Source organism: Serinus canaria, chromosome Z, assembly GCF_022539315.1.
Source record: "Serinus canaria isolate serCan28SL12 chromosome Z, serCan2020, whole genome shotgun sequence".
Classification (NCBI taxonomy): domain Eukaryota; kingdom Metazoa; phylum Chordata; class Aves; order Passeriformes; family Fringillidae; genus Serinus; species Serinus canaria.
The window spans coordinates 60,643,236-60,670,629 of NC_066343.1; the positions used below are offsets into that span (position 1 = coordinate 60,643,236).

Consider the following 27,394-nt stretch of genomic DNA (forward strand, 5'->3'; position numbering starts at 1 on the left):
AGTGTAGCTTGTGTCTGACAGAATTGCAAAAGGAAGAGCAACTATTTGATATAAAGGAATATGTTTTTGCAAGAATAAGAGAGATGCTGGCTCACTACCTACAGCGTGGTCAGAAATTAGAAAAGCATCTAATAATTACAAGGAAGGTGTCTAACACTATCTCCCATTGTCACCAGTTTCTGGAGATTGATACATTTACCAAATGGATTATCACAAAAGGGTTGCTCAGAAATAGGTTGGATTCAGTGTTACAGAATCTTTTCAATCTTACATTCAAAGGTCCAGCCAGATTTCTCACCAGTGTACATTATCCTCAGGAAGTCCATCTCATTCTCAGCAGTATTATAAGTAGGCAAATCCAAAGCACATCAATAAAACATGTCTTCTCCTTTCCCAGTTCTCTCTTCACATGCCTGCCTAGTTATCACAATTACCTTCCTTACAAACACAAACAAATAGCTGGAAGTCATAATGCCAGCACTGCTGCCCTACAGTGATTAATATTAAGAGTATGAAAATTTTCTGATCACTAATTCTCACCCCAACAGCTACAACCAGAGCCTAGTGGGAGATCTGCTCCTGAATCCTTAAGTGGTCTGCGTGCAGCAAGGACGTGCCTGGTCCTGCTGCTGCAGCATGACAGTGAGGGATTGTCTGAACGTGCTCTCTGCACAAAGACACGAGCCTGAGGGAGCAGATGTTACAGCAGGCATCACATCTCGGGCATCGGAGGAACCACAAGGTGTATGCCTAATGAAATCCAAACCAGACCCCAAACAGGGGAGCAAGGCAAGATGCTCATGGCTTTCTCTATCAGAATGTGCACGGCATACAGCTATGTCTGCAATGACAAATATATAAATATAACAGATGAGGCAAAGCGAGCTAAAACCAAGGGAGAATGAAATGTTCTGACTGACAAGGGGAGATAAGCAAGCAAGGGCAGTGAGTTACAGTGCCACTAAAACATCTCACAGATTATTAAATATTAGACCCAAGAGAGCAGTTTTGTACTGTGGTTAATTTGACCTAAACACTGGGCTGCCACCAACAAGAGAGTCTCCTTTCTCTCTCCTCATCACTCTCACTGTTCCCAAGACCCAGCAACCTATTTAATCTCTCCCTTGTACTGCATATAACAACTGTGCAGCCATAATCAGCCATAATCAGTTTTCTGGCAAATCGAGGCACTGGTGGAAGTGAAGGAGAATTAATATAGCTGCATGCCCCTCTTTACCAGGAGGTAATGAAAAACCTGCCTTTGGGCAGCAGTCTGGGACTGCACACAATGAGAAACCACACTCTGCACAGCCTCTGCACCCACATTTCCCTAAATACTTAATTCATTTCAACCTTGTATTTGCATTATCTGCCTTAAATTTTCCAATCTGGGGAGCTGTACACATGAGAGACTATCTTGGTTATAAAGATGTTTTCCCCATCTGGTATCAAAACTCCAACAAAAAGCTTTCAGATGTATTAAGGAATGTCAGAACTCCTGAGAGAATAACTTGCATGGCCACAAGCATGAACTGTGAAATTTTCTCCTTATAAGTCATCAAAAACCTAAGCCCTGAAATGTCAGGTCCTAAGGTATATAACCACAGAGATTTAAAGTACCAGCTACATATGTAGTTTGTAGATACTCCCAAAGAAAAAAAGGAATGCAAATGTTGCTCAAGGAAAGACAAAAAAAAAAGTTTGCTAGGCAAATAAATGGACTACCTTACAATTCTCACAGTAGCCACAGTCGGCGAGGACAGAGTTAATCTGGAGAAGCTGAGATCAACTGGTGCTGAAATTGCAACTGCTCTTGCTGCCTGAACCTCAGATATCATAACAATGACAAGTTATAATAGTATTAAAAAAATAAACTAATTAATCTCAGAATACTACTATGAAGTGAAATCAAATTATTCCCATGCAATACTGGTGAAATTGAGGTACTAATTGACACTCAAAACATGCCTGGCCACCAGATATATAGTCTGGTCTTGCTTTGGTGAGAACAGATATTTTCTGCAACAAACTGAATTCACCAGACTGATCATTTGGTCTGCGACCACACAAAGGTTAAGGATATGACAGCACAGAGGCACAAAAAAAGGAGAAATAATATTTTACCAGCACAGTTAAATATCATGTACTACAAAACAGGAACTCTGCTGCTTAGAACATACTAATCTTTCAGCCAAACCTCAGGCATGAAAACAACTACACCATGTAAACAACTACACATCTTCTGTGCTCATCACATTAATTCTGGCAACACAGGTCCTACCCATACAGGCCTTTGAAACTGATAGTTTCCTTCCTCAAAACTGCTACACAGAGCTATCATCTTCCCCAACAAGTGTTTCAGCCTTCCTTTTAGCCCACGGACCCAGGACCTCTGTGATCCTGAGTGGGGTTTGCTGTGTGGGTGAGAGTTATTGCAGCCAGAGGAAATGAGCACTGCACAGTGTTAGGAGTGCCCCCAGTCCAAATTTACAGTCTCCATGTAGGCACATAAAATCCAAAGAAGGACAAGACAGAGGCAACATGCAGGGTGAGGAAAAGGGAGTATCTGCACTGGGCATCTTAAGTCTGTAGTTTTTTACAGATTAAAAAATGTACAAAAACTGAAAGCATGGCAAAAATGGTAAAAAAAGGACAGGGCACAAGTGAAAACTGAAAATGCTGTCTGCAGTGCTGTGGGTAAATCTGTGTGCATAAAATATAAGAATTCTCTTCTGCCTTTATGAACTGCCTTGATTTTTATGTCTAACAGCAGCTTCTCACTCTCAAAATACACTGAACTGTGCTCCTTCCCCTAAAAGAAGAAAAATAACAACTACTAATTTGTCAGGGAGAAAAAAAATAGCCAACACAGTAATTAAGAGCTCGTAAGGAACAAGCATGGTTACTTCAACACACAATGACTTTTCTGATTTCTCTGGAAAAGGTGTTAAGTCTGGAAATAAATAATTTGCAAACAGCATAAAGAGTACAGGCTCCAAAGCTGTATTCTGCGATCTCTGGGGGACTGAGGGGAAGGCCACACAGACAGAAGTGCCAAACCAAAGACAGGCTGAAGTAGGATTTGCCAGCAAGCTCCAAGTTTCAAGATCAGCCTAGAATCTGGGAAGGTGGTTTATACATCAGCAAAGAGCCTGACCCCGATTCGAGGCCAAAGGATGTCCACAGCAGCAAAGAGAACAAGACAGTGAGCCCCTGTGTATAATATGGGTTGAATTAAGCAAAACTGAGACAAGAAACCCATGTTGAACCCATCTTCTACTTGTTTTCTTTACCTCTCACTCGACAGCTACTTATTAAAGCATAAAAATTCCTTGGTAATGAAGGTCTGGAAACAAATGTTAATCAGGAGTGCAGAGTCTGAGTCATGAGCAGGTGTTCCACGACCTGTAGGCTAGCTGGTTCCAAACACAGAAGGGTCACAAGAGAGTGGCCATTCCCAGAAACACAGGAAATTAAAAAAAAAAAAAAAAAAAAAAAAAAAAAAAAAAAAAAAAAAAAGGAGTGTCAGCCTCTACAAACCCAATGAAAGGCAAAAGCTACTATTATATGACCCAACACCATCTCCTACTGTCTGTACAGTACCAAACAGAGGTAACAGCAGCCCTGCAGCTTTCCTTGTGTTGTCCTGGAATCCAACTCACTGTCCTGGTTTGCCATTTTCTCACTGCCACCCCCACTAACTTGCTTTTAAGAGGACTCACACCAGTCAAGAGCTGAAGCTAGTACAACATCTGACCTGTTTCTAAAAGGCCTCTACTGAATTAAAGCACATGGCCAAGAAACTGCCTGTCTGAAAGATCCTGATCTAGCTAGGGAGACTTGTCAGACACTGCTGGGTCAAAGGTGAGACAACAGTGCATTTCAAAACCACCATGGATGACCAGGTAGACATCTTTATGAAAGACAAGGACAAAATAAAAACTTGGGAACATTTCACTTCTGTAAGGAAGATCAGCTAATTCCACCTTCTGAGCATCTCTAGGATATACAATAATCTGTTCCTGTCAAAGTATTTCTAACACTATTTTCTATTTCTACACAAAACAACATTTACAACACAAAATGCCTTCTGTGCAGAAAACGTGGCAGTAGAAACAGTTTTCATGAAAGGAGAAGTATTCAGTATTGAGAACTGTTTTGTGAAGAACAGCCTCAGCTTCCTTAGGAAGAGTAGCCAAATATGTGCAATATTTTATAAAACCAAGGACTTGGTAACATATATCTATCTACAGACAGACAGAGGCCACATTCCCAGCAGAATTTGAGCACTTACGGTTAAATGGGAGAAAGGTTAGGAGCTTAACATTTGGTACAGAAAATATACGTCTGGGATTCCTTGGCAAGCAAAGAGCACACAAAGAGCACGACCATTCCACCCTCCCTACCCTTCAGATACAGCATTCTGCAGAGCTGGAACAGAGCTGCTGCTCTGCCTGCAAATGTGACTAACTACAGACCTCACTGATCACTGATCACGCAGCTTCAGCAGCAGATTTTTAACAATTTGGAAGGGATGCTGTTAAGAAAAGCACTGGCAGCAGCCACTTACATTCACCTTATTCCTCTTGCAGAAAACTCTGAACAGAGGAAACTCTTCAAAGGATAGGAGCTGGGGGGTTGATATCCTCAATGCTACCTTCAGAGACAGATGCTGTCTCTAACCCACAGCTTGTCGATGCTCTAAAGATGCATATCAGACACTCTTCTTTTCTTTAGGAAACATAAAGAGATAATAGGACCATATATTTTAATTCTGAAGTGTCTCAGCACCGATGGGTAAAATACATGACATAAAATGTCAATCATCTTTCTTTCAGGTGTACTATGAATCTCTGGGCTGCCATTGCTACCAGAAGTCTTGAAGTAAGAAAGAAGATCTGAATTAAATAAGATTCTCCCTCAGACATATTCTTCCCTATGTCTATTGAACAGAAGTGATCTAACATTTAATTTAAAGTGAATCAGTAGAGGAAAATAGCTCTTGGTCACGCGAACAAATCCTCTGAAGAATAAAATGCACAATGATGTGCTAACCTGACTTGATTTCCCTGAACCCAGAGAAGTGCACTTGGTGTCTCATTTCACCAGAGTTTAATTTCATGCAGACTTAGTGGCTAGACCTGTACAAAACATGAGGGATAGAAATTAAAGCAATCTTAGGAACAGATACAAGTATTTGTTTAATATGCTTCAACTGCACTTTAAAACATTTTAAGGATTTTATGCAAAAATATATACATAGCAATGGTTCCAAATAAGAATCACTGATCTGCAATCTAAGATGTGGGAAAGAAAGCACAGAAGGTGAAAGAAGTTTATTCTTTTTGCTTTATTATAATTCCTTCAAACTTTTATTGATTTCAAAGGGAATAGTCCACAATTCACATGTTGTTAGTGAGGGCAGAGAGGGAGTTGCTGAGCTGTGAATAATTACCAACTTATTTCTTTCTTCCTGGAGGAAGAAAAACTCCCAGAAATGCCAATGTCAGTGCAGACTGACACGTATCCTGATAGGTTATGTGTTACCTATTCCTTGAACTGCACATGTGAAAAAGTATGGCATTGTACAGATTTTCCCTGGGCTCAAGTTAATTTTCTTCACAATAGCTTGTACAATGCTGTGTTTTGGGTATGTGTCCAGAAGAGACCAGTCCAACTCTTTCACACAGGGTGTAAGGAGACTGCAACAAGGAGATGGCAAAATATCAACAGGGAATTCATGTTCCTTGGAAAGATGTTGAAGAACCATTTGCCCAAGAAAGATGTGGACCTGTTGGAGTGGTTCCAGAGAAGGCCACAAAACTTATCTCAGGGCTAGGAGCACATCTCAGCCTCATGAGTATGGGCTGAGGGATTGGAGACATCAGCCTGGAGAAGAGAAGGCTCTGGGGAGACCCCACTGTAGCCTTCCAGTACCGGAAGGGGGCCCATGAAAAAGACAGAAAGGGATTATTTTACCCAGTGAGACAGGGACAGAACAAGGGAGAACACCTTCACACTAAAAGATGGTAGGTTTAGATTAGGTACTGGGAAGAGATTCTTCACCATGAGAGTGGTGAGGCACTGGCACAGGTTGCACAGAGAGGTGGTGGTGCATCACCCACCAGATGCCCCATCCCTGGTAGTGTTCAACACCAGGCTGGGTGTGGCTTTGAGCAACCTGGCGTAGAGGGAAGTGTCCCTGCCCATCTTGGAACAAGATGCTGTTTAAGGTCCATTCCAACCCAAACCATTCTATGATTCTGTGATAACCAGTGCTGGTAATACAGGGCTTGTCTAGCTGTTGCTGTGCAGAGCTTATACAGCATCAAGTAAGTGGTGGGGCTGGGCAAGAGACTAGGAGAGGGCACAGCCAGCATAGCCAACCCCAAGTCACTCTGGCTGGGGCCAGCAAGTGACTGGCAGTGCCAGTGGGGCTGAGCTGCCCCGTGGTATTCACTGGGACAGCAAAAGGAGGATGTTCCTAACAGTATGTGCTGTGAGCTTGGCTTTCCTATAGCAGCACTTCATATAGCAGCACTTCAGGTACTTATGTAAAATTTCAAATACATCCAGATGTGCTTTTCTTATCTCCCTTCTCCATTTTAACTTATGCAGGTCCGAGAACGACTGTGCATCTCCAGCTTTGAAGGAACTTGAAAACCATTAAGGATAACATCTTTTCAATGATAACCAGGCTGGCTTCAGGTGTTACTTTTGGAATACTGTGATAGCTTCTTTTAAAATACACATAACAGACCAGCAATGGACCCACACCCCATGTGCCTCACCATATTTTCTATGTACTACTGCTGATGCCTTTTTGGGACTACCTAAAACCAGAGGCCAGACAAAATGAAGAGAATAAAAAGCAGTGATACTTATTGAAGTGCCTTCATGTACATTTAGGGCAGACAGAGCCCACCCAGGGGCTACACCCAAAAACAGATGATGGGTCATAGGTTTTCACATTTTTATAAGTTCAGTCCGTTTGCATATTGGGAGTTAATCTTCCAATTACAGCTTCAGGTAATGAAGTCATTTACCCCAAGTTTGCTCCCACCCCAGCTCATTTTTGTTTGCATTTCTCAGGGCCTGAGAGAGTGAGGTGTCCTTGATTCCCAGGCCTAGAGAGGAATTGTTTTGTCTGACCAAAATGGGAAAGCAGTAGCTAACACTCTATTATGGATTTTAGTGTTATACACTAAAGAATTGGAGCATAACAAATACATGAAAAATATAAAAGCTAAAATCCTAAGGCATCACCACAGGCCTCATTGCAAACCCTTATCTGATCATTCCCTGCAGTAACCTGTTATAAGAGTAAATTTATGTGAATCTGGATTACAATCCTTATTTAAAATCTCACTGACAGATGTTACAAACACTACAAATGTTTCAGCTTTATGCATGCAAATATGCAAGTATATTGTTTTCAGATTGAAGACAAGAAAGTAAAGTATTTTAATAAGAAACCTATGCTATATTCACTCAAATGGTTTTGTGTAATTAATTCAATTTTAATTTGTTTGCCTGAAACAAAAATGTTAGTTCAGCCAGGAGTTAGATGTAGTGATTATATTACAGTTTGCAATCACACTTACAAGTTATAGGGACACAAATTAATTTAAATCCAATTTTGAATCTGATCATGGCCATCATTAAAAATATTCTGCAATTTTATCAAACTGTAATGTTTGGGGGGCACTTCCTTCAACAGATTATCTTTAGTTTTCTTTTTTAAAAAAAGTAAAATCTAAAATGGGGAAATTATTTCTAAGAATGAGACTAATTAGGACTATCCTTTTACCCACATGAAAAAATATATATTTATTTGCCAGACCTGGAGGCCTCAAGCTTTAGATCAAGAACACGATATTAAGAGAAAGATGGATGTTCCAGGTATCTATCCATACAGACTTCTATACATGCTGATATAAAACCTGTCTTGTCCTACAGAGCAGCATTGAGCACATACGCACTTACAGATTCTGATTTTTACTCAATTTTGTTGTTGTGTAGTCCATTTTCTCCCTAAAGCATCAAAGTTTATTCTTCCCTTTATTCCTAGCCTATCAATATGGAATGCTACATTTTCTTAGAATATAATACATTCCTCTCCTTTTTTCTCAAGAGTGTTACTTTTCATTTTCCCTGAGACACTGTCTTTCTTCACATGCTCATACTGGCGTCATTTTCTCTCTGACTCAAGCTCTAACACCTATCTTTCCATTTCCCCTTCCAAATCACATGTTTATCTCCTTGTCCCTCCCACTGCCCTTTCTACTAATAGCCAGCCATCTTCCTTCCCTTAGTTTCTCCAGGGCTGTCTCCTGATTAACCCTTTCTGTGCACCCATACCTGGCTCCCAGTCAGTGAGGCAGCTCCAGCCCACCCACCTGAGCACTGGTTCTGTGCATCTAGTCTGAGCTATGCTCCCATGTCAGACTTCCAATCTGCCTAGCTGCCAAAAGGTGTGAGGACATGAAAGGCAATGAAAGATCATTATTCCTGAAATACCCCAAACCATTCCAGTAAAGCCAGGGACACCCCCTAAAGTCACTTAACCTTTTCATCGTGTACATTTTGTAACAAGACAACAGCATTCACTGAGCCATGAGACTTTCACCAAAGCTACATTAGGACAAGACTTGCATAATCATATTGTTTTAAATTTGGTAGAACATCACTTCTCATCCAGAGCCACAGACATTCATGCTGATGCAATGGTATGTCACTTTTCTCCATTCCATTAGGCACCTCTTTAAACATTGATTTCAAATACCTGAATGCAACTACATGCATTCATACAGTACAGATGCTTGAGTTCATAAGCTACATTATGTTCTCAGTGCAATACCCAGCTGAAAGACAAGCTCATCCAGACCTTGTCCCCCACTATCTCTAACCTTTTTAAAACATACCATCACAAGAGGAGAACACTCAAGAGCAGAAACAGGTTATAAACCATGCCTGTACCAAGGCAGCCTGAGGTGAAGCTGTAGCATGAGATATATAGATTTGGAGATCACAATGCACAGACTTTACCGGTGTGGGGGGAAAAAAAATCAACTGTTATTTTTCTTTAATGATTAAATACACTGAGGTTGTGGGTTCAATCACCATATGGGCCATTCACTTATGAGCTGGACTTGAGATCCTTGTGGATCAAGCACATTTCTACCATGTTTGTGGGGGTTGCCCCTTTCAACCCAGAAAATTTTGTCATGTGTGAAATATATCTTAAGATGTCAAAGGCCTGATGTCACAATTCAGTGGCACCTGAACCTCACACAGAGTATGCTGGACATACACTGTCATTTTACTCAAAACACCACAGTAAGGCACGAATCTCACAACTGCTTTGTATTAAAAGATGGATTTAGAGCGAAATCCCATTATAAAATACAGGAACCTATGTCAACTGACTCAGTTGAGCTTCACTTCACCAACAGAACTCTTCAGATGACCCAGGAGACAAAAGACTGAATCCCCATTAAAAGGTCTTTGACATCTCCATTCCTAACCAGCTGTCTCCACCAAGAGCCTGTGTTGCTGCTCCAAAGCATTCATCCCAGCTGCCAGCATCCAAGCAGCCCTGCACAATTAGTCACACCCAGAAATCCTTACAAAAGGATTTAGAATCCTGAAACCAAAGTTTAGAAAAAGCAAAAGGTAACAAATGAGAAAGGACATGACAACGCAGAGGTTTCAGGAAATTTTTAGGCTCTATTTTCATGCTGGGACAGCCTAATTTTGGGGCTGGATGGTGTTGTCTCACCCTGACAACTCTACCCTGGGAACAGATCAGGATCATACACCAGTGAATGGAGGGCAACCACAAGAACAAAACATTTAGTCGTATCTTGAAACAAAAAAGGGCCTGCATAGATACCTAATGTTACATTGTCACTCTTGCGAAGGGAATAACACAGGAACAGGTGGGAGGCAGTATTGCAGAAAGAGCAAAGAAGGCTTTATTCAAGAGAACCACACGGTTTATTTAGTGATACGATACATTCTATTTGATTAGCTAACTAACAAAAACATCTTCCTCATACACTGTCCTTGAAAAGAACAGAGAGACAAAGCAGAAAAACACCACCTGCAGATTGTTTATACTTAACAAGTTATCACATCCTTGCAACTCCCTAAAAATTCTCACAAGCCGCTGTGAGAAACATTTGCTGTTTCTCTCCCTCTGTGCCATGGCATTCACACTACATGACTCTAGACAGGAGCCAAGTACCTAAATTCCCTGGGAGTGCAAGTCCTAACACAAGCCTGTCAGCTTTTCCTACTGGACAACTTTGCAAAGCCTCTCCTCAGCACCCTGGCAGTCCTACCCAGAGCTGGGTGCCCATACTGTCAGCTCCAGAGAAAGGCCAGTACACCTTACAAGATGGGTGCTGTAAGACCTGACTAAGTTACTTCTCAAATTATTCAAAAGACCAACAAGTGTAAGCTTCTCTGACCCAAATATCCTACTGCCTTCTTACTAGTCCATGGGCACTTGCTTGGCCTGTTCATCCGTCTTCACTGTCAGTGGAAAATAAAGTTCTGGATTTTATTTTAAAAGGTGGATGTGTCTACCATGCTGCTTTGTAAGACATCTCTGCAGGCTCACTTGCCATTTTACTAAATGTTACTGTGATGCAATTGGTTATGAAATAATGCAAACTGAATTTCTCAAAATGCTGTTGGTGACATTGGCCATGTGATATGGTCAATCTTAATGAAAATTATATTAAGGAATCAGAGAGTACCTTGAGCCTCTATAAATAAATACATGTTACACTTAAACATCAGGCAGGGCAGGAGGTGGTTAGTTAGACAGATGGCCAAGATACTCAGATAGATACACTGGGTTAGGTTCTTGGAGTGTAAATAAAGCCAGTATCACTACTTCAACTTCATGCAGATGATTGCAGCCACAGAAATAATCAAAGCAATTTGAACTATAAATGAGATTATTTCTAAATTAAATTTGGCCAGAAGTTAAATATTTCCTTCAATTACTCCAATAAACTTTAACTGAAAAAAATAGAGTAGTAAAGGTAAAAAAAGAAGACCATATAAAGGAAACTAAACTATGCTTTCTCTTTAGTTAAGCTATGTCATCTCATCAGTCTCCTTTCATAGTCCAGAGGTGGAGAGGATCAGGCTAAATGAAGAAACCTTTTATATATTCTGTTTCAGTCAACAGACTGATCAGCAGCAAAATGAAAATGTTTCTATGATAATCTCCTGAAAGTTATCAAGTACAATAATAAAAACCTCAGCAGTTCTGACCAATTGACTTCAAAATTGAAACAATCTAGGTAGGAAAGTCCCAACATCACTCAAGCCCACTTAGCCTTCACCTCACCAACCAAGCATTTTTTCAGCACAGTATATATGCAGTTAGCTCACCATAAGCATATTGCAATCATTAGACATTGATATCACTGAAGTTTGAGAGCTGTAAAGGATTCTCACTCAGTCAGTAGCAGCTGATGTCCCCATCACTGACACAATGTGCCACTGCAGACCTGTGGACGGCACCCAACAAGGAACTTAAGGATGTTAGGGGTAGAACAGCACAACTGTTTCATCTATCTGAGCCTTGAATACACATCAGTCAAATAAACAAAATCTTACTTTTTGAACTTGAGGTAGAAAATCTGAACAAAGTGTGGTATTAGTCACACTCAGCCCTTCAGATTAAAATAATACAAAGCCTGGCATTGTATCTCTTAAGGAAATAACACAATTATAGCACATAACATATCCGGCTTCAAACTCTTGCAAGAATTATTTACTGCCATTAAAAATAAACTTAAACTCAAAGAAAATAAGAGGTAAACAGATAATGAGAAAACAGATATTTTCATTGTCCTTATTGTCTTTTAACATATATTAATTGTAGAGGAAAGAACATCTTACTCTGCCTTTGCTGTGTAACACAATCTCTTTAATAAAGATGCCTTCCTCACACAGGCAGGCTTGCACCTTAAACTGGTGTAACAGAACTGAATATCAAACTGGGGTCTTTCTTTGCTGTACTTCCTCCTGATTTCGCTTCTGTCCTTCATGCAACAGCAGCAGTGACAAAAAGGAAACAGTGAACCTCTTCCTGTGACAAGATCTTCCACCTTCAGCCACATATTAGCAACACCCTAAGCAATGCTGCAGAACCTCTGCCAGCCTCAGGGCCACTGTGACAACTTAGAAGGGAAATGAAGGGCAAAACTCATTTGCATGACTATTTAAAAAAACACACAGATTTGAACCAGAAAAAAAAATGAAAGGGAAAAAATAAACTTATTAGAAGAGCCCAGATGTATTCAGATCTAAAAATCCTCTGAGAAAGGCGGAATGCTAACAGGAAAGCTGACACGACTTGCCAAAAATCAACGTGTGTGCACACACTGGATATGATCTGGAGTGGCTGCATATGCTGCAGGTTGGTTTATGCTGGATTATTGCATAGGATTAGCAATGCCAAAGAGATACTTTCTGCATAGTTCCTCTTAAGTATCAAATATTTTATGCTTAACTTGGACTCCAAGACTTCTGGGAAGCAGAGGTAATAAAAAAGATCTGTGATCTTTCTTCAACTCCTCTCTTCCCAGATTCCACTGATACTGAACTTACAGAATCCCTTCTATTTGCCTGGCAAGCCTTTTGCTGACAACAAAAGGTTTCCCCCAGCCTCATTATTATTTCTTAAAGTTAATTTTTATTTTACTTGACCCAGCTTCCACCACACTGCCCTGCAGTGTTTTGCTATCTGCCAGCCTGCCACTACTCCTCAAGTCCCACTCGCCCCGAGAGTGGAGGAGAGCAGCCTTTTCAAAGTGCAGGCTCCCGTGGCAGACTGACAGGCTCTGTCCCACAGACAGCAGAGCTCACCTGGGGCAGCTCTCTGTCCTGCTCTGAGAGCTCTGAAAAGGACAATCACTGCAGGTGATGCCAGTGCACTAAGGGAGGTGTGACAGAGCAGCCTTCGGGGAGGGTGCACGCACTAGAGTTTCACACTCTCACCATTTCCGTGGCTGTGCAGGGCACGGTCCATGGCTCACCCCTCCAGCTGTACCTTCTGGTACACCCCCCAGCAGACTTCCTGGGCACTACAGGTCCTGTGTGTGGAGGGCACATCTCATCCACACTGTGCCTTTGGGGCTGGTGATCTGCACAACAGGCAAACCTGGTTTTCAAGCCTGACCCTTAAAGAAACCACAGACATACCCAAGGTGTCCAGTTCACACTAGTGAAACTCCACTAACAGGACAATTCATCTGTGACTTTTACTATTATAAATCAAAGCAGAATCCAACCAAGGAAAAGCTCAAACATTAAAGAGAGTAAAAAGTCACCATCGAGCAGTCCTATTACTGACCACAAACAGGAAAATAACATTGTCATGATCACCAAAGTGAGTACTGGGAGTGAACACCCTCAGTGTCCAAAGTGACAATTAAGAGCACCATGTACCTAATGAACCATACATTGTTACTGATCAAAATATCAGATTTCCTTTATTTAGGAGAGCAGAATTAAAAAATAATTACTGGAGAGAGACTCACAAAGATCTACAGAGGTTGCTTGTTAAAGCATAAGAAGCCTGTAATATGAAGAACGGGAAATCATGTAGGCAACATTGGGTTTATTTCCTTTGCCATTCTATTTTACAGTTTCTGTCACGCTAAGAGCATGCAACTTCTACTGGTTCAAGCTAAAATTCACTCTTGCACCTGTGCAGCATCTACAGCTAAAGATCTGAAATACATACCACTTCCAAACATCTAAGTTTAGACTTACTTAGGTTCAACAGAAATCACAAACACACCCTAGCTTAAAAGGACTTTTGAACCTAAACCAGCAAACAACTCAGGCAGCAGCTGCAATTATTTCAGTGGTGATTTCTGGGGGATTTTTTCCTAGCCACACAGCCACGAAGACGTGCATACGATATTCTGGTGAAACTTCCAAAGAACTGAAAGAAGCATTTCAGAACCTATATCTAAACTGAAAAGAACTGGGCGATGCGTGGTCTAGAGCTGCTCCGTGCTGTTAACCTTCATGGCACACTTGTGTAACTGTTTCACTTCTGTCTGCTTCAACAATGTGAAGACAACAACCAGAAGTTTTGGTTAGAATAAATCAGTACGCAAAGCACTTCTGGAAAACAAAAGGCTGTAAGAAAGAAGGTGGAAAATGACAAGTTGGGAAGAAATAGGAAGACAACTGCAAGGAGACTATGCTCCCCAGTGGCACAGACAAAATGAAAGCAGCCACAGTTGGTGTCAAACTTTCTCTAACTTCTGCAGACTGAAGTCATCATTATTGCCCAAGGGGGAGCGCAGAGGTGGTATTTTCTGTGGGATAAAGTCTTCCTTGTGCCAGAGGTATCCCATGGGACCACCAATTATAAACAAACTGGTCAGTGCTTTGCCAAGTTCAGCTTTGCCCTGAAAACCAAAAGACACCCCACTGTCTTGGCCTTTACCTACGAGTTGCAGCACATGCAAACCTGAGACTCAAATGCCACACTGCTGGGAACACTTGTTTCCTGCATGGGAGAACATCTCAAGTCCCTCTTGCTTCAGGAATCCCTGCACCATTTTGGTCCTCCCCACTTCAATACAAGCTACTCCTAAAAACCATACTTTGTATCTCCCTTTATCAGCCTCAATGCAACATGTCCTTACTTGTCACCTAAATGCAAACACAAATAACGTGTACTTTCACTTTGGTATGTAACTAATCATGCATATACTAAACTTTTCTATTAGAAGTCAAAGAAGATAACATTTATATTTTAGCTTTGCTCTACTTACACTTCCTTAACAAGATGAATACAAATATAGACAGGTTCGCAATGCTGTAAATTGGCATGACTTCGCCAAATTCCATGGCAATTTGTCAATTTAAATTAGCTGAGAATATGGTAATAATGTTACATCACAAAAAGTACAACAGAAAAGTTAACTCGGAACAAAATTAAGACAGGAATATGTTGTAAACAGCAACAAGAAGGACAAAATCCTCATGAATCCCAGCAATTTATGATGATCTGCTCAGAACTCACATCAAAAGCTCTGCAACTTACACACACTGAGATATGCTGGAAATGTGCTTTAGAAATTGCCATGCCACACAAGACAGGCCACCTCTCACAGTGATCTTCCAGTCAAAGACTTGACTCACTGTGCTGCTGGCTGATCATGACTTTTTAATTGGTGAAATAAGTAAAGACTGTAGCCAGCTTTTCTTGACCCCAAATGGTGATCGATTTATGTGCTCCATAAAACCAATAGCTTTTGTAATTTTTATCCTGACTCATTTAACTACAACTCCTGCTCTCTTCACAGACAGCAAACGTTTAATCCTTAGGAGCCCCCTGGGAGGCCAGCATCTTCCACACATCCATGTCTGCCTTGAAGCCAGACAGTGCTAGATACAGAAGATATATATTTACCCAACATATCTTTTTATGTTTGCTGCCCTTGGCAAAGGTCAGTTTTCTGCTGAACCGCAGAATGAATGTGTTTCTTCATGTCTTAAATAAAGGCATACATTTTAGTGAAGTCATATTTTTATATAGTTATATCTAATAATTGATAATTAAACACAGAAACAGCATAATAAGTAATTATTCATCACAAGAGGGACAAATCATAGCAAGTAAATGATTATGAATGAGATGTAAATTCAGGTACAAAAAGAGCCTGGAGTCTCCTTGTACTTGCCTCCTCCCCATCAGTGACTCACAGGGAGAATGCAATTCTTCTAATTCACTGTATCTAGCTAAAACCAAAGAAGTATTAGAAGCACTCACAACTCATCATTTAAAAATAGAATACCAAAATGAATGTATAAAATGGAACAGCTAAAACATGAAACTGTAAATGTCCTCAGATTACACAGGAAAATAGTTTAACAAAAACTGAACTGGTAGGTGCTAACCCCATGTTATTTTACTTAATGCTTTAATCAACACTGAAGTTTTCTGTAAAAATTCCATCAACAGCAAAATCTGGCACAGTGAACATGTAGAAAGCAGGACTGCATACCAAAGGCAAAGGTTATTTTCCTCCTGTTGCCACTTAAACATATCCAACCTCACTATTCTTGTCACCCACTGATAAAACAATAGTCCTTCTTCAGAATGAGCCTACAAAATCCTAGCATTGAAATTTTATACCAAGTCTAACAAGCTTTCTTCTACAGAAGGGTTGAAAGTCTTCGCAGTAAAATAATTCTTTACATTATACTTTCTTAAAAGAGCAGAATTAGCATGTTCAGTTTTCAGCTGTAACTCTACTACAGCTACAACAATGTATGAAAGAGTTCATGAAAAATTCATAGAACTGCATTAAAACATAAACTACTTTATATAAGTCCCTGTCTGTAACTAAGACTACTGATAGTGCCTGTAAATGCTGCTCTACAGTTATAAGCCAAGTAGGTTTTCCAGAAGTTTTTAATATCTGAATGTCACTTTTTTTTTGGTCTGAAATACTGTTAATTGTCTGAAAAACTGTAAACTGAAATACTGTAATTCTCTTTCCTGTGTTTCCACTGTTTTGCAAAAATATATATTGAAATGACCAGATTGAACACAGTTTCAATATAGACAAAATCAGTATGATCCTTTTAGTTTTTTTCACTGAATTGTCCTTGAGAAGAAATCATCAATTCTCTTTCAACTAATATACCTACAAAAAGATCTTGAACCTAATACCTACAAAATACCTACCTAATACCTACAAAAAGATCTTGAACCATTTTCAGACTCAGCTTAAGAATTGATACTGATTCTGACTGAATGACAGGTAAAGAGGCTTTTCACAGGGCCCAGATCACATTCTTAGCAGATGACTCTGTGACAACCAGGTTTTCAGATGCTAAGGCTAGGAAGACAGAGGAGGAGCACGAGTCTGACAACTGGCCATCTGTCCATGCCCTCAGCAACATCAGCAACCCAGTAAGCATGCATGAAACTGAGGTTTTCCCATGGATAGATTGCAGCTTTCCGATCTACAAAAGTACTCAAAGATGAGAAAAAAACGTCTGCAAAGACGACAGAAAACACAGCTCTGGTCTTCAGAATTTCCCCTACTCATACGAAAAAAATCATTCAAAGTGCTGTTCACTGTGAGTAGTCAGTACAAAATCAAACATTGAGCAGTATCACTGTGCACACAAGTGAGCCTCATCCCATCAGCAGGACTACACCAGACACAGAGCTCTAAATCAGATCAAGAAGTTGACTATCAACAGATACTTTTACTACAATGAAATACTTCCTGGTTTCAACACCTTTATCAATTCCAGACTGACAGAAGAAGCATCCTAATTGTTTTGATGTTTTACTGTGTGTGTGAATATTCTGGGGGTGAGAACTCCCTAACCAAGATGATTTTTTCAACGTTAAGGAAGAAGAATAAGCAAGAATAAGTGATTATGCACACACACACACACACACACACCCCACAAAAAAAAAAAATTGCTGAAAAGCTAATGACCTGAAATACTGTGTCTAATCCATAGCCTATTTTTTCTGCTTGAGAGCAACCAGTGTCTGTCACAAACACCTTACACCTTTTTGGGTAGAAACATAACATCTTAATGGTGCAAAGCAAGGCTGTCTTCTAGCTTGGCTCTTATGTGAAAAAATTCTTCTCTACAAGCTTAAAATGGAACACTTATTTAAAGTAACAAGATTTGAAGATAGGAGCCTGTACAAGATGAAATGCAGAATGCTACACAATCTGAAAGGAATTCATCCTTTAATTACATACTCCTTTCTCCAAATGGTATGTGACCATTTTTTGCACTCTGTTTTGGCAAACAGTATATTTCATTATCCAGGTGACATGCTGTTGCCCTTTTTATTTCTGATCAATGCCTTGAGGCTGGGAGGAAACATCTGAAGGGTTAGCTGGTTTCTTTGAGCTTCCTCTTTGCCCTTAATTCCTGGCTCCAGACAAGCTCCCACTGAGCATTACAGACCTCTCCCTCAGCACAATTCAGTTCCATCCTAATTGCCAGGATATGCCACCATCTTCTGTGACAGACAGGAGAAGACAAGGCAGGCTCACACAGATCCTCTGCCTTCAGGCAAGCTACAGAAAGGTGCTCAAAGCACTGGACCAAGGCTGTTTTCTGCCTGCTGCCTTGCATGAGCATGTGCAAGACCATAGCTTACTTGGATGCCCTAGCAGTAGGGGAATACAATTCCTGATGCAAAACTCCCAGAGAACTCTGACTTGTAAAAGAAACAACCTCCCCCACGTTCCTTACTCAAGACTCTTTCTTGCTCTTCTGCCCATAGAAGTGGGGTGGATGCTACCTTGTGTAAGCATGCCAAGGGATCTCAGGAGAAGGAGATGTTAAGTCTGTACCTTGTTAGGGCTCTCTTCCTTCAGTAAGACTTTATTGCTACTGCTACATGGGACAGCAGGTTTATCCTCATGAGTCAATTTTATGTCATTAAAAAGGACCTCCTTTTCCTCAAAGGAGGCATATTCCACGATATAGCTGTAAAAATCTTCACCCTCCTGTAGCAAGGAGGACATAAATTGTCCTCTTCCACAGGATTTCTTTAATGCTGAAGCAGACTTACACATTAGATTGACTCACATTTCATCCATTTCTTAGTTTTAAGTGAACTCTCCCAGCAAGTTTAAATTTACTTTCACTCTAGGTGTTGAATCTATTTAGACTCAGGAGTGGTTGGACTCTGACTCAAATGAGAATTCATGTTCTACACAGTAAGTAATCCATGGAAAAAAATACACCAATAGGTATCTTTAGATCTTTATTTATGAGCAATGAAATATATGGGAAATTACTAGAGACTAACAGGAAAAGGCAGAAATGGCATTAGTCCCAATATGGAGAAAAATGATCTAAATTAATTTTGGCAGAGTGAACTCTGCTTTCAAATTTATTTGTCTTACCACATTAACACTTTAACAGTGACAGCAGACAGGTTTATTTTTAGGTACTAATATGTTAAAATATGTGATTAAAGTAGAGAAAGAAGTTACTGAAATTGTTTTCTGTAAAGACATTCAAGCACTCTCCCCAACTCTGTGCTGGAAAACCATTCAAAAAACAATGCACACATCTGTATGGCAAAAACACCTGCAATAAAAATTGTGACACTTTTAAAACGTGCTAAACAACCCATGTTAATATCAAGACTACTATGTGGTATGGCAGCTTGACACTTCTGAAAACTAGACCATTAATTTAAATGCCTAAAACCACATTTTTCTCACTGAAAGGAAGGGGTTCACAATTTAGAGTAGTTGCTCTTAGTATCAGTAGGCAGCTGAAAGAGGACAGGAACTTGCTTCACCAGACCTGAGCAGGATCTCCACAGGACCATGCTCTCCCTGAAGTATATGTTTTTACATGATGCAGTGATGGGGACAGAGTTAATTTCAGAACAACTTTTTAATAGCAAGGTAATAAGGAGCTGTCAGACACAAACCCAACAAAATAAGGCAAGTTCAGTATCACCGTGAGTGGAATGGTAGTGGTGATATTGCTCCTCACAATCTTTTAGCACTGAACTAAATGATGCACTCTTACTATTGTGCTCTACTAGATCTCTTTCTAGGATGAGTAATCTGTCAAATCACACCTGCTGAACTTCTTCCAGCATTTACCAAAAAAATGTCTAGAGGAATTACGGATAGGCTTCACGTACATACTGCACACAGACAATATTAAAAGCAGTATAAAGTTAGAATGGAGGTGCATTAACAGAAGATCATAGATGGAAAACACTTGTTTTAGAGAGAGATTTTAAAACTGAAGTTTTAGTAATGCCTGACCCAAAACTGCTATTTTAAGTACCCAAAGCTGCATTCTACATTACCTTATCTACAGAATCTTTAGTGAAAAAATGAAAATCACAACTCTTGCCATATAATAGCTATACTAGATTCCCATCTCATACCACAGACTTTTCTCTCATGGAAACAGTGTAGGAAATATTGCAGTAACTGCAAAAAATCTTAAGCCATATTTGATAGGAAATAAAATTAAAAGATGTAAAAATTTCCAGGTATTTTGAATCAGCAAGTAACAGATGACTCAGTAAAAGTTGTGTATCTAGTTTTCACCCCTCTCTTACTGTAAGAGTAGATTTTAGGAATGTAATTACCTACTTAATAACCTGAATGCAAAGTTACACACAGCCATCAGCACCAGGAGATTACCTGTGCTTGCACCAGCCCTTCCTAGGCTCTGCATAAAACAGATTACATCTAAACTAAAACCAGTCAGGGCAATGGATTCCATTTAAATCGAGTTCTCACCTTCACAAGCCATACTTTCATCTTATGTAAGCTACCACTGTTTCCAAAAGGAACAGTCTAACCTTGCCCTTCCAACTCTGGCACAGCCAGTAAGCACACTGCCATGTAACAAACCTGGCAGAGGAGCTGAATCCAATCAAAAGACGCTGGTCTTAAACTACATGATTTTGGAAATAAAGAAAACCAACCAAAAAAAATGTGTTTCATTTTGGTATTTTCTGATGGACACAATTATATGTTTTAGTTTAAAACCGTTTTTCAGTTTTCTCTTTTTTCCTATATTTTACATAAAGCGAACATCAATATTAAGATATGTATCATTTATCTCAAACATGTTTTTCTTTACAAATTCGTGTACCAAAGACTTCAGTGTTATCAGTTACACCAGAATGTCAAAATTCTTCACCAAATGTAGTTTTGTAAATCCACAGAAGCATCAATAGAGCATACCATAAAAGGGGAGAAAAAGGTTATCTGCACCTATTAATTGTCAAGTGGTTTAAACACCTTGTGGACCTAATGTGCTAGAACTTCAGAGAGTGCTTTCATCTCTAGCTATAAAGTTAAAAGCAATTTAGTCACTCTTCCAGTAGCACAGCTTCCTATCTGTGAAATGTTCACTACTACAGTGAAACGGAAAGTAACTCATCATTTTACATGACACTACAATATAACTTCCTGAATAAAACACAAAAAGCCAAATATTCAAAATGAAAACCACATAATGAATGACTATCATTATTTTAAGCAAAAAAACAAATACTCCAGACCAAAACTTCCTGGCTTTTTCAGAACTGCCACTGGTACAATCACTGTGCTAAAGTACAGTAGGCAGAACATAAGCCACTGCATGAATGGGAGATGAGAACTTTGCTGGCAAAATTAATCTGTATGTTCAGGTGTTACCTAGTTGCAGTATGCTGCAGTATTAAATCTCATTATTAGTTCTCATGCACAATCTTATCGTCATTGTCCTTCACTGCCAATGAGAGTTAAGAATGTATTTGAATGAAGAAGTATTTCAGGACTGATATGATGTCCTTGTTTAGCCTCAGGGAAAAAAAAGAGCAGGGTGGAAAAATACTAAAGAGAAAATATCTTTTTCAGGACAACCAAGCGCTGCTTCTATGTAAAGCATGTCAAATGACATATAAACTGAAAACAACTTCAGGCAGTATGCATTTTTATCTGAAAGATGACAGATCAGCAGATCTGTTCAGTCTGCTTGGTTTCTGGAGGAACAGTGTTTCATACAGGGACAGAAAAAGCAAACTAGAGATTCTTTTAAAATGCAGAACTCCACATGTTCACAATTTAATATGTGTTTTAGATCCTGCAGAAAAAAATACAAATTTTTAAATTTTCCTTTAGATATAGTTAAAGGAGAATAAATCTTGCACAGTCACAGCACTTGGCTGAACATCTCTTTTTATAAGAAATCAACCTACTTATTGTTTTCTGAAAATGAAATAAAAACATATTAAATTGATAAACAATCTGCCCTCCACTTAGTGCCCACATTAGCATGGAGACATGCTTTTACTAATAAATTGCTAATTACAACCTTCCCGAAACAGGTCACATCTCTGCAGTGACAAACAGATCTAATAATCTGGAAGTGTGAACACAGTGCATTAAGGAATATACTCTAAAAGGATTGTCTGAACTACTACTAATTTACTATGAGATTACAAGTTAAGTCCACATAAGCAATAATAAATGTCCTCTGTGTCAGACTTATCTATTTGGATGGATCTGCAGCATGCTTATGTACTATCTTAATATTTCAAAAGTGCAGGAAGAGGCTATTCAATCAATCCAAGCAACAAGGGAAAAATCAGATAAAACCTGAGAAGCTGGTCCCAAGAAAAAAAAAAAAAACTCACACAGATAAACTCAGCAGTTTGAAGGAAAAAAACCACAAATAAACCTTAGGTCCTCATAATAACTGTAATAATACTGGTACACTGACTTCCATGGACTTACCCTGATGCACTGTTTAACAAGCTCTGGGTTTTTAAATTTAAGATCACTGTGAAACAAACATAATGGGCACTAGAGGCAACTACAGTATGCTGAGGAAAACCCAGAGAGATGTTTAACTTGCTAGTATCATCATTTGCCAAAGAATCCTGCTTCTCAAACAAATTGCTGTTTTTCAAGGACTTCTGCTCTTCCATGTAATCACTATGGCTAAACCAAGGCCATATTACATACACACTGACCTAAAAAAAATACTTAAAGGAAACAAAGCATGAAAAATTCTTAGTTACAGGCATGGCTAATAATGAGTACTAAAGCACTTTAATCTTTCTTACACAACACTTCTACTCTTATTCATTCAGACCTTTCCTTGGTCTGAACATCCATTCAGTGAACATCCACTCCTCTGCCCATTACTCTAATGTCTGTGCTCCTGTGGACTGGAAAAACAAAACTCATTGGGCTGAGTATCTGAAGCAACTGTACAGGGCCTACTGGCTGATGACCATGATCTAAAAGAGACTATATCATCTGGGGACAAGTCCTGAGTGCAGTAAACAGAAAATGGTGTTACCGCTCAGGAAGAGCACAGCTGCTGCAGTGTCAGCAAAAAAACTCATACCCAAGGCCAAAAAGAAGGTCCTAGGATGACCTTGTGCTCTCCTAAACTGTCACTATGTATAAGTCACTGCTGTTGACCCTGTACAGGAGACTTGCCCAAATGCTGCACATGTTGCAGTAGAGCTGCTGCTACACGAGAGCCTCCTCCAAGAAGAAACCACTCACACACCTTTGATGTAAGAAGCTGAGGTTTTGTTCTGAATAGCTTTCATTTTACACACTTTTTATGTATGAGAGCTTACTGCCGTAGGCCTGCCACTCAGAACACCACTGTACACCAAGAATACCACAGAACAACTTCCTAAATAGCAACACAAACAAGGAGGGAACACAGAGAACATGAAACCCTCCTCTAAAAGGACGCTTTTTTGATGTGCTTAAAATGTCAAAACGAAAGTGGAATTTGAGCGTGCTCTAAGTAACAACTCACTTCCCCCAGTTTCTGTAAGCATTACAATTGTTTCTCAATTCTGTTTGAATCATCAAGGTCCTGAGACTGTTTTTCAGTCATCAATTTCCTGAGCAAATGCTGACCCCTGTTAAAATTCGAGGCTGAGGAACATAAGGCCCTCTTCTGTTTCTCACTGAGCAAGTGCCAACACTTTATTTCAACATTGATAAACCAGTTTGTTTGCCATCAGTTGTACCCTTAGGCTTTTCACTTTATTCAGCTCAGAAAATGGAAACAAAAGATAGGTTTAACTTCCTGTTTTCTTGCTAGGATCTTTGATTTAGAGAACAGTTCAAAGCAACTTTCAAATTCAGTCATTTTATTTAAATGATAAATGGTGTCTCTGTTAAATAGTTTTTACTGCATTGATTTGAAGGAATCTACTCCACAGCAGGTACTGTAAAGAAAAGCACACCTTTATTGATGCCAAGAGAACATGCAGGGGTTAGCACCTCCATTTGCATGTCTGACTGTGGTTCCTTTTACACAGGCTTTTATACTTTTACAACTCTGGCATCCGCCCTTTTTTGTTTCCTTATTTGAAAGGTACAGTTCTAAGGGCTGACATCTTACATAACTTGTAGTTTCCTTATCTTAGGGTTACAAACATGGTAGATAGTTCCTATCATATTCATCACATTTATCCAACTGGTACTATGCTTTGCTATGCCTGTGCTTTATGGATTACATTTTTCTCTTTTCCATCTATTGAAAACAAAACTTATAATTTTGCATTTTTCTTGCCTTTCATGACAATTAGCATGCCTCTCCCTCCTTATCACCTTAGCTCACCAGAGCTAGGCCCTGCTTGCAAAAGTGATCATCAACATGGCAGTCACACCTTTAAGGTTTTCTGAATTCATATCTATGCTAAGGTGCTGATGTCACGCGAGGCTTGTGTTTCAGTATCAGTTCTTTTGAAACTGTCTTAAAACCACACCAAAGCAAAGCATACATTAAAATACTGAAGGCAAAAGTATACTATCAGCAACCCAAAAATATATTGGTTCTCAGATACTGGGTGAAATATTCTACTTCACTGAAAGTGACAGAAGTTGTCCTTTCCTTTAGTAGGAAGTGGTAGGGTAGTGAGGTGGGAAAACATTTTTCTGAGCAACCCTGGGAGCCTGGGGACCATCTGGGAGTCTGGTTCTACAGCCAGATCCCAAAGTATGCACAGGGGGAGCATCGATGGCTGTGGGAGTGCTGCCTCCACTGACAGGCTCACTTGCAAAGAATATGAAAGAATGCAGTACTTTATTGTGATGTACCCTGCAAAAGAAAAATAACTGACAAAGATACCAGAGAAACTGAATTATTTTTTTAAAAAAAGGAACGAAAAATAAATGCAAAACATCTTGCTACATCAAATTTTTAAAATCTAGCTAAAAGAGACCAACTTACCACTTACTCTAATACCTATAACTAACAATCAGGGAAAGCAGAATAATGTGTTCAAGTTTCTACATATATTTCTGTTTGAAAACTGACAAGTGCAACAAATGAATGCTCAAATATATTTTGAAAATGTGTACAGGTACAATCCAATTATTAAGCACAAACTTGGATCCACTTAAAAATAGTATTTCATACCACACACAGTTGAATTGAATACTATTTAATAAAATAGTATTCAATACAACATTTTTTTAGCCTTCTAGGTTATACTGACATTTCATTTAATGTCTCAAGAATTTAATTCCATCAACTGCAGACAGCCTTGCATCTGCCATGGGACCAAATATGGCTCTCATGCATTGAAGTAAGCTGATGATGTGAAATTTGGCATATTTGTTATTACAATCTTAACTTTTCCCAGTTTTTTAATATGAATTAACTTTGCACCATACACAGATGCCTTTGCAATGTTTCTGTTAGGCTTACATATGGCAGGAATTCTATGTCTCTACATAAATTGAGAAAAAAAACCAAAGACAAAAAGCTTCACAGAGCAGGACTCTAAGGAAGGAGCCTCTGACGACCAGGATCACCTTTCTCATCACCTCCCTCCACACCTCTTCCTCAGTTTACGTTTGCACGAAGGCTGATGATTTAATCAACCTTGCAAAAGATATGGAAACAAAAAAACCTGCCACGTTATTGAACCACCGCATTTTACTGCCACCAGGAAATGGAGTAATTACCGTAAAAAAAAGTACCTTTTGGAGCCTCCAATATAGGTGAAGGTAAAGGTGGAGTCTGAATACCTGAAATCTGAAAGACAAAGAGCTGCTTTATTACAACTTGCCTTTATTTCGGCTGAAGTAGCCGAGGTTTTACGGAGCAGCATTGAGCTCTCGACACGGGGGCGGTGGAGAGGGAGTCGGGGTGAGCCAGAGGAAATGCAGCATCTCCCCCCAGCCCCTCGCAACAAGTGCCCGGTGCTATGGCAACGGCAGGGAATTCCATTGTCACACACGGCAACAGGCAGCCGACAGCCGGGCTCCTGCGATGGCTCACCGCCACCGGCACGCCACCGGCACGGCACCGGCACCGCGGGGGCGCCGCCAATGCCCAGGGGAGGGCGGCGGGGGCTACTGGCACGGTCAGGGCCCCGCTTGTGGCTGGGTGTGCCACCGGCCTGGGGTCGGGGATCAGGGCTGGCGCCGAGGGCGGCCGCCCGGGAACCGCCGCGCAGCGAAAACCCCGCGGGCTGCGCCGCGCTCGGGCGCGGGCTGGCGCCCAACGCTCCCGGTGCTGCGTGTGGCCGCCGCTACGCTCCCCGGCTCGGGATGCCACCCCCCCACCCCGCCCGCCCCTTTCCCGGCCGGCGCCCGGTCTCCGCTGCCCTCATATGCCCTCGGAAGGAGAGGAGGAAGACGGGATCTGAGAGCGGCCCCGCGGCCGGGAACGGCGGCGAAGGGCACGGGCACGGCGGGAGCGCGGTCCGGGGCGGGCGCGGCGGCGGCGGCGGCGACGGGAGCCTCCGCGCCGCCAACCTGGCGCCCGGGGACAAACTCACCTGCAAACAGGCAGTCCTTTTCCGCCTTGCACTTTTGGATCACAACGTCAATATCCTTCTGAATCCTCTCTTGTCTTGAACACATCCCCATGAAATAAATCCCAGGGGAAAAAAATAGCAGCCTTTATTTCCACCCCACCCCACCTCCCGCACTGCCAAGGTTTTTTTAAGATTCAGCCCGAAAGAAGGAGCCCGGGGCTGATGAGCAGGAGCCTCCCCGGCGGCCCGGTGAGATCCGTTCGGCCGGTTGGAGGACGTTGGAGGCAGGCGGCGGGAGCCGATGTTGTTTGCCCAGATGCGCCCGCCCAGATGTGCCGCCGCTGCTAGCGAATAGCAATTTCCTCACAATGGATCCAGCGGAGGGTGGCGGCGGCGACACGGGATCCCCCCCCCCCCCCCCACCCCCCCACGCCCTCTGGGTTTTTTGGGGTTGGTTGGCTGGTTTGGTCTTTTTTTGGAGGCGAGAGAAAAAGAAAAAAAAAAAACGGAGGGAAAAAAAAAAAAAAAAAAAGGGCGGGGGGGCCAAGCCGACCCGGCCGCTGCCGCTCACATCCCTGCCCCTCCCGCCAGCAGCGGCGATCGCCGCGCAGCAGCAGCAAGCACAGCGCGGAGAGCCGGCGGCGGCACCCGCACTCGGTCCCTGGCGGCGCCGCGGGGCCGGCGCTTGCTGCAGCGACGCCGAGCCGCAGACCCTCCCCTCGCTCCCGGCCCGGCACGTACGGCCCCCGCCGGCTCCCCCGGCGGAGGCGGCGCGGGGGGAGGAAGAGGCGGATGCACAGAGCCGGGCGGGCTCCCCAGGAGGCGGCAGCGGGCGCGATGGTCCCGGCCCTGCCGCCGGCGCTCGCCTCCGCCCGCCCGGGTCCCGGGCACAGGCTGCCGCCGCCTCCCGAGCAATGGGGAAATGCCAGGAGGAGTTCTGCGAACGGCGGGGCGGCTCCCCGGCCACACCGGAGAGGAAGCGAGCAACGCCGTGTTGCGCAAGGCCGGCGGCGGCGGGGCGGAGAAGGGCTGCTGCGGCCCGCGGGGCCCGCTCCTCTCAGTGCCCCCGGCGGGAAT

General features: G+C 41.5%; 1 protein-coding gene across 2 annotated transcripts in view; it reads right to left on the reverse strand.

Moving 5' to 3' along the window:
- The window catches only part of PARP8 (poly(ADP-ribose) polymerase family member 8), a 114,834-nt gene extending 88,114 nt beyond the window's left edge, over positions 1 to 26,720 (reverse strand). For both annotated transcript variants that reach the window (XM_030237023.2, XM_050987092.1), the window contains exons 1-2: positions 26,339 to 26,720; positions 25,536 to 25,590 (exon numbers count right to left, since the gene is read on the reverse strand). In XM_030237023.2, the coding sequence (XP_030092883.2) occupies positions 25,536 to 25,590; positions 26,339 to 26,429 (146 nt within the window). In that variant the 5' untranslated portion in view covers positions 26,430 to 26,720. The remainder of the gene's footprint in view (positions 1 to 25,535; positions 25,591 to 26,338) is intronic.
- Positions 26,721 to 27,394: the final 674 nt, after the last annotated feature.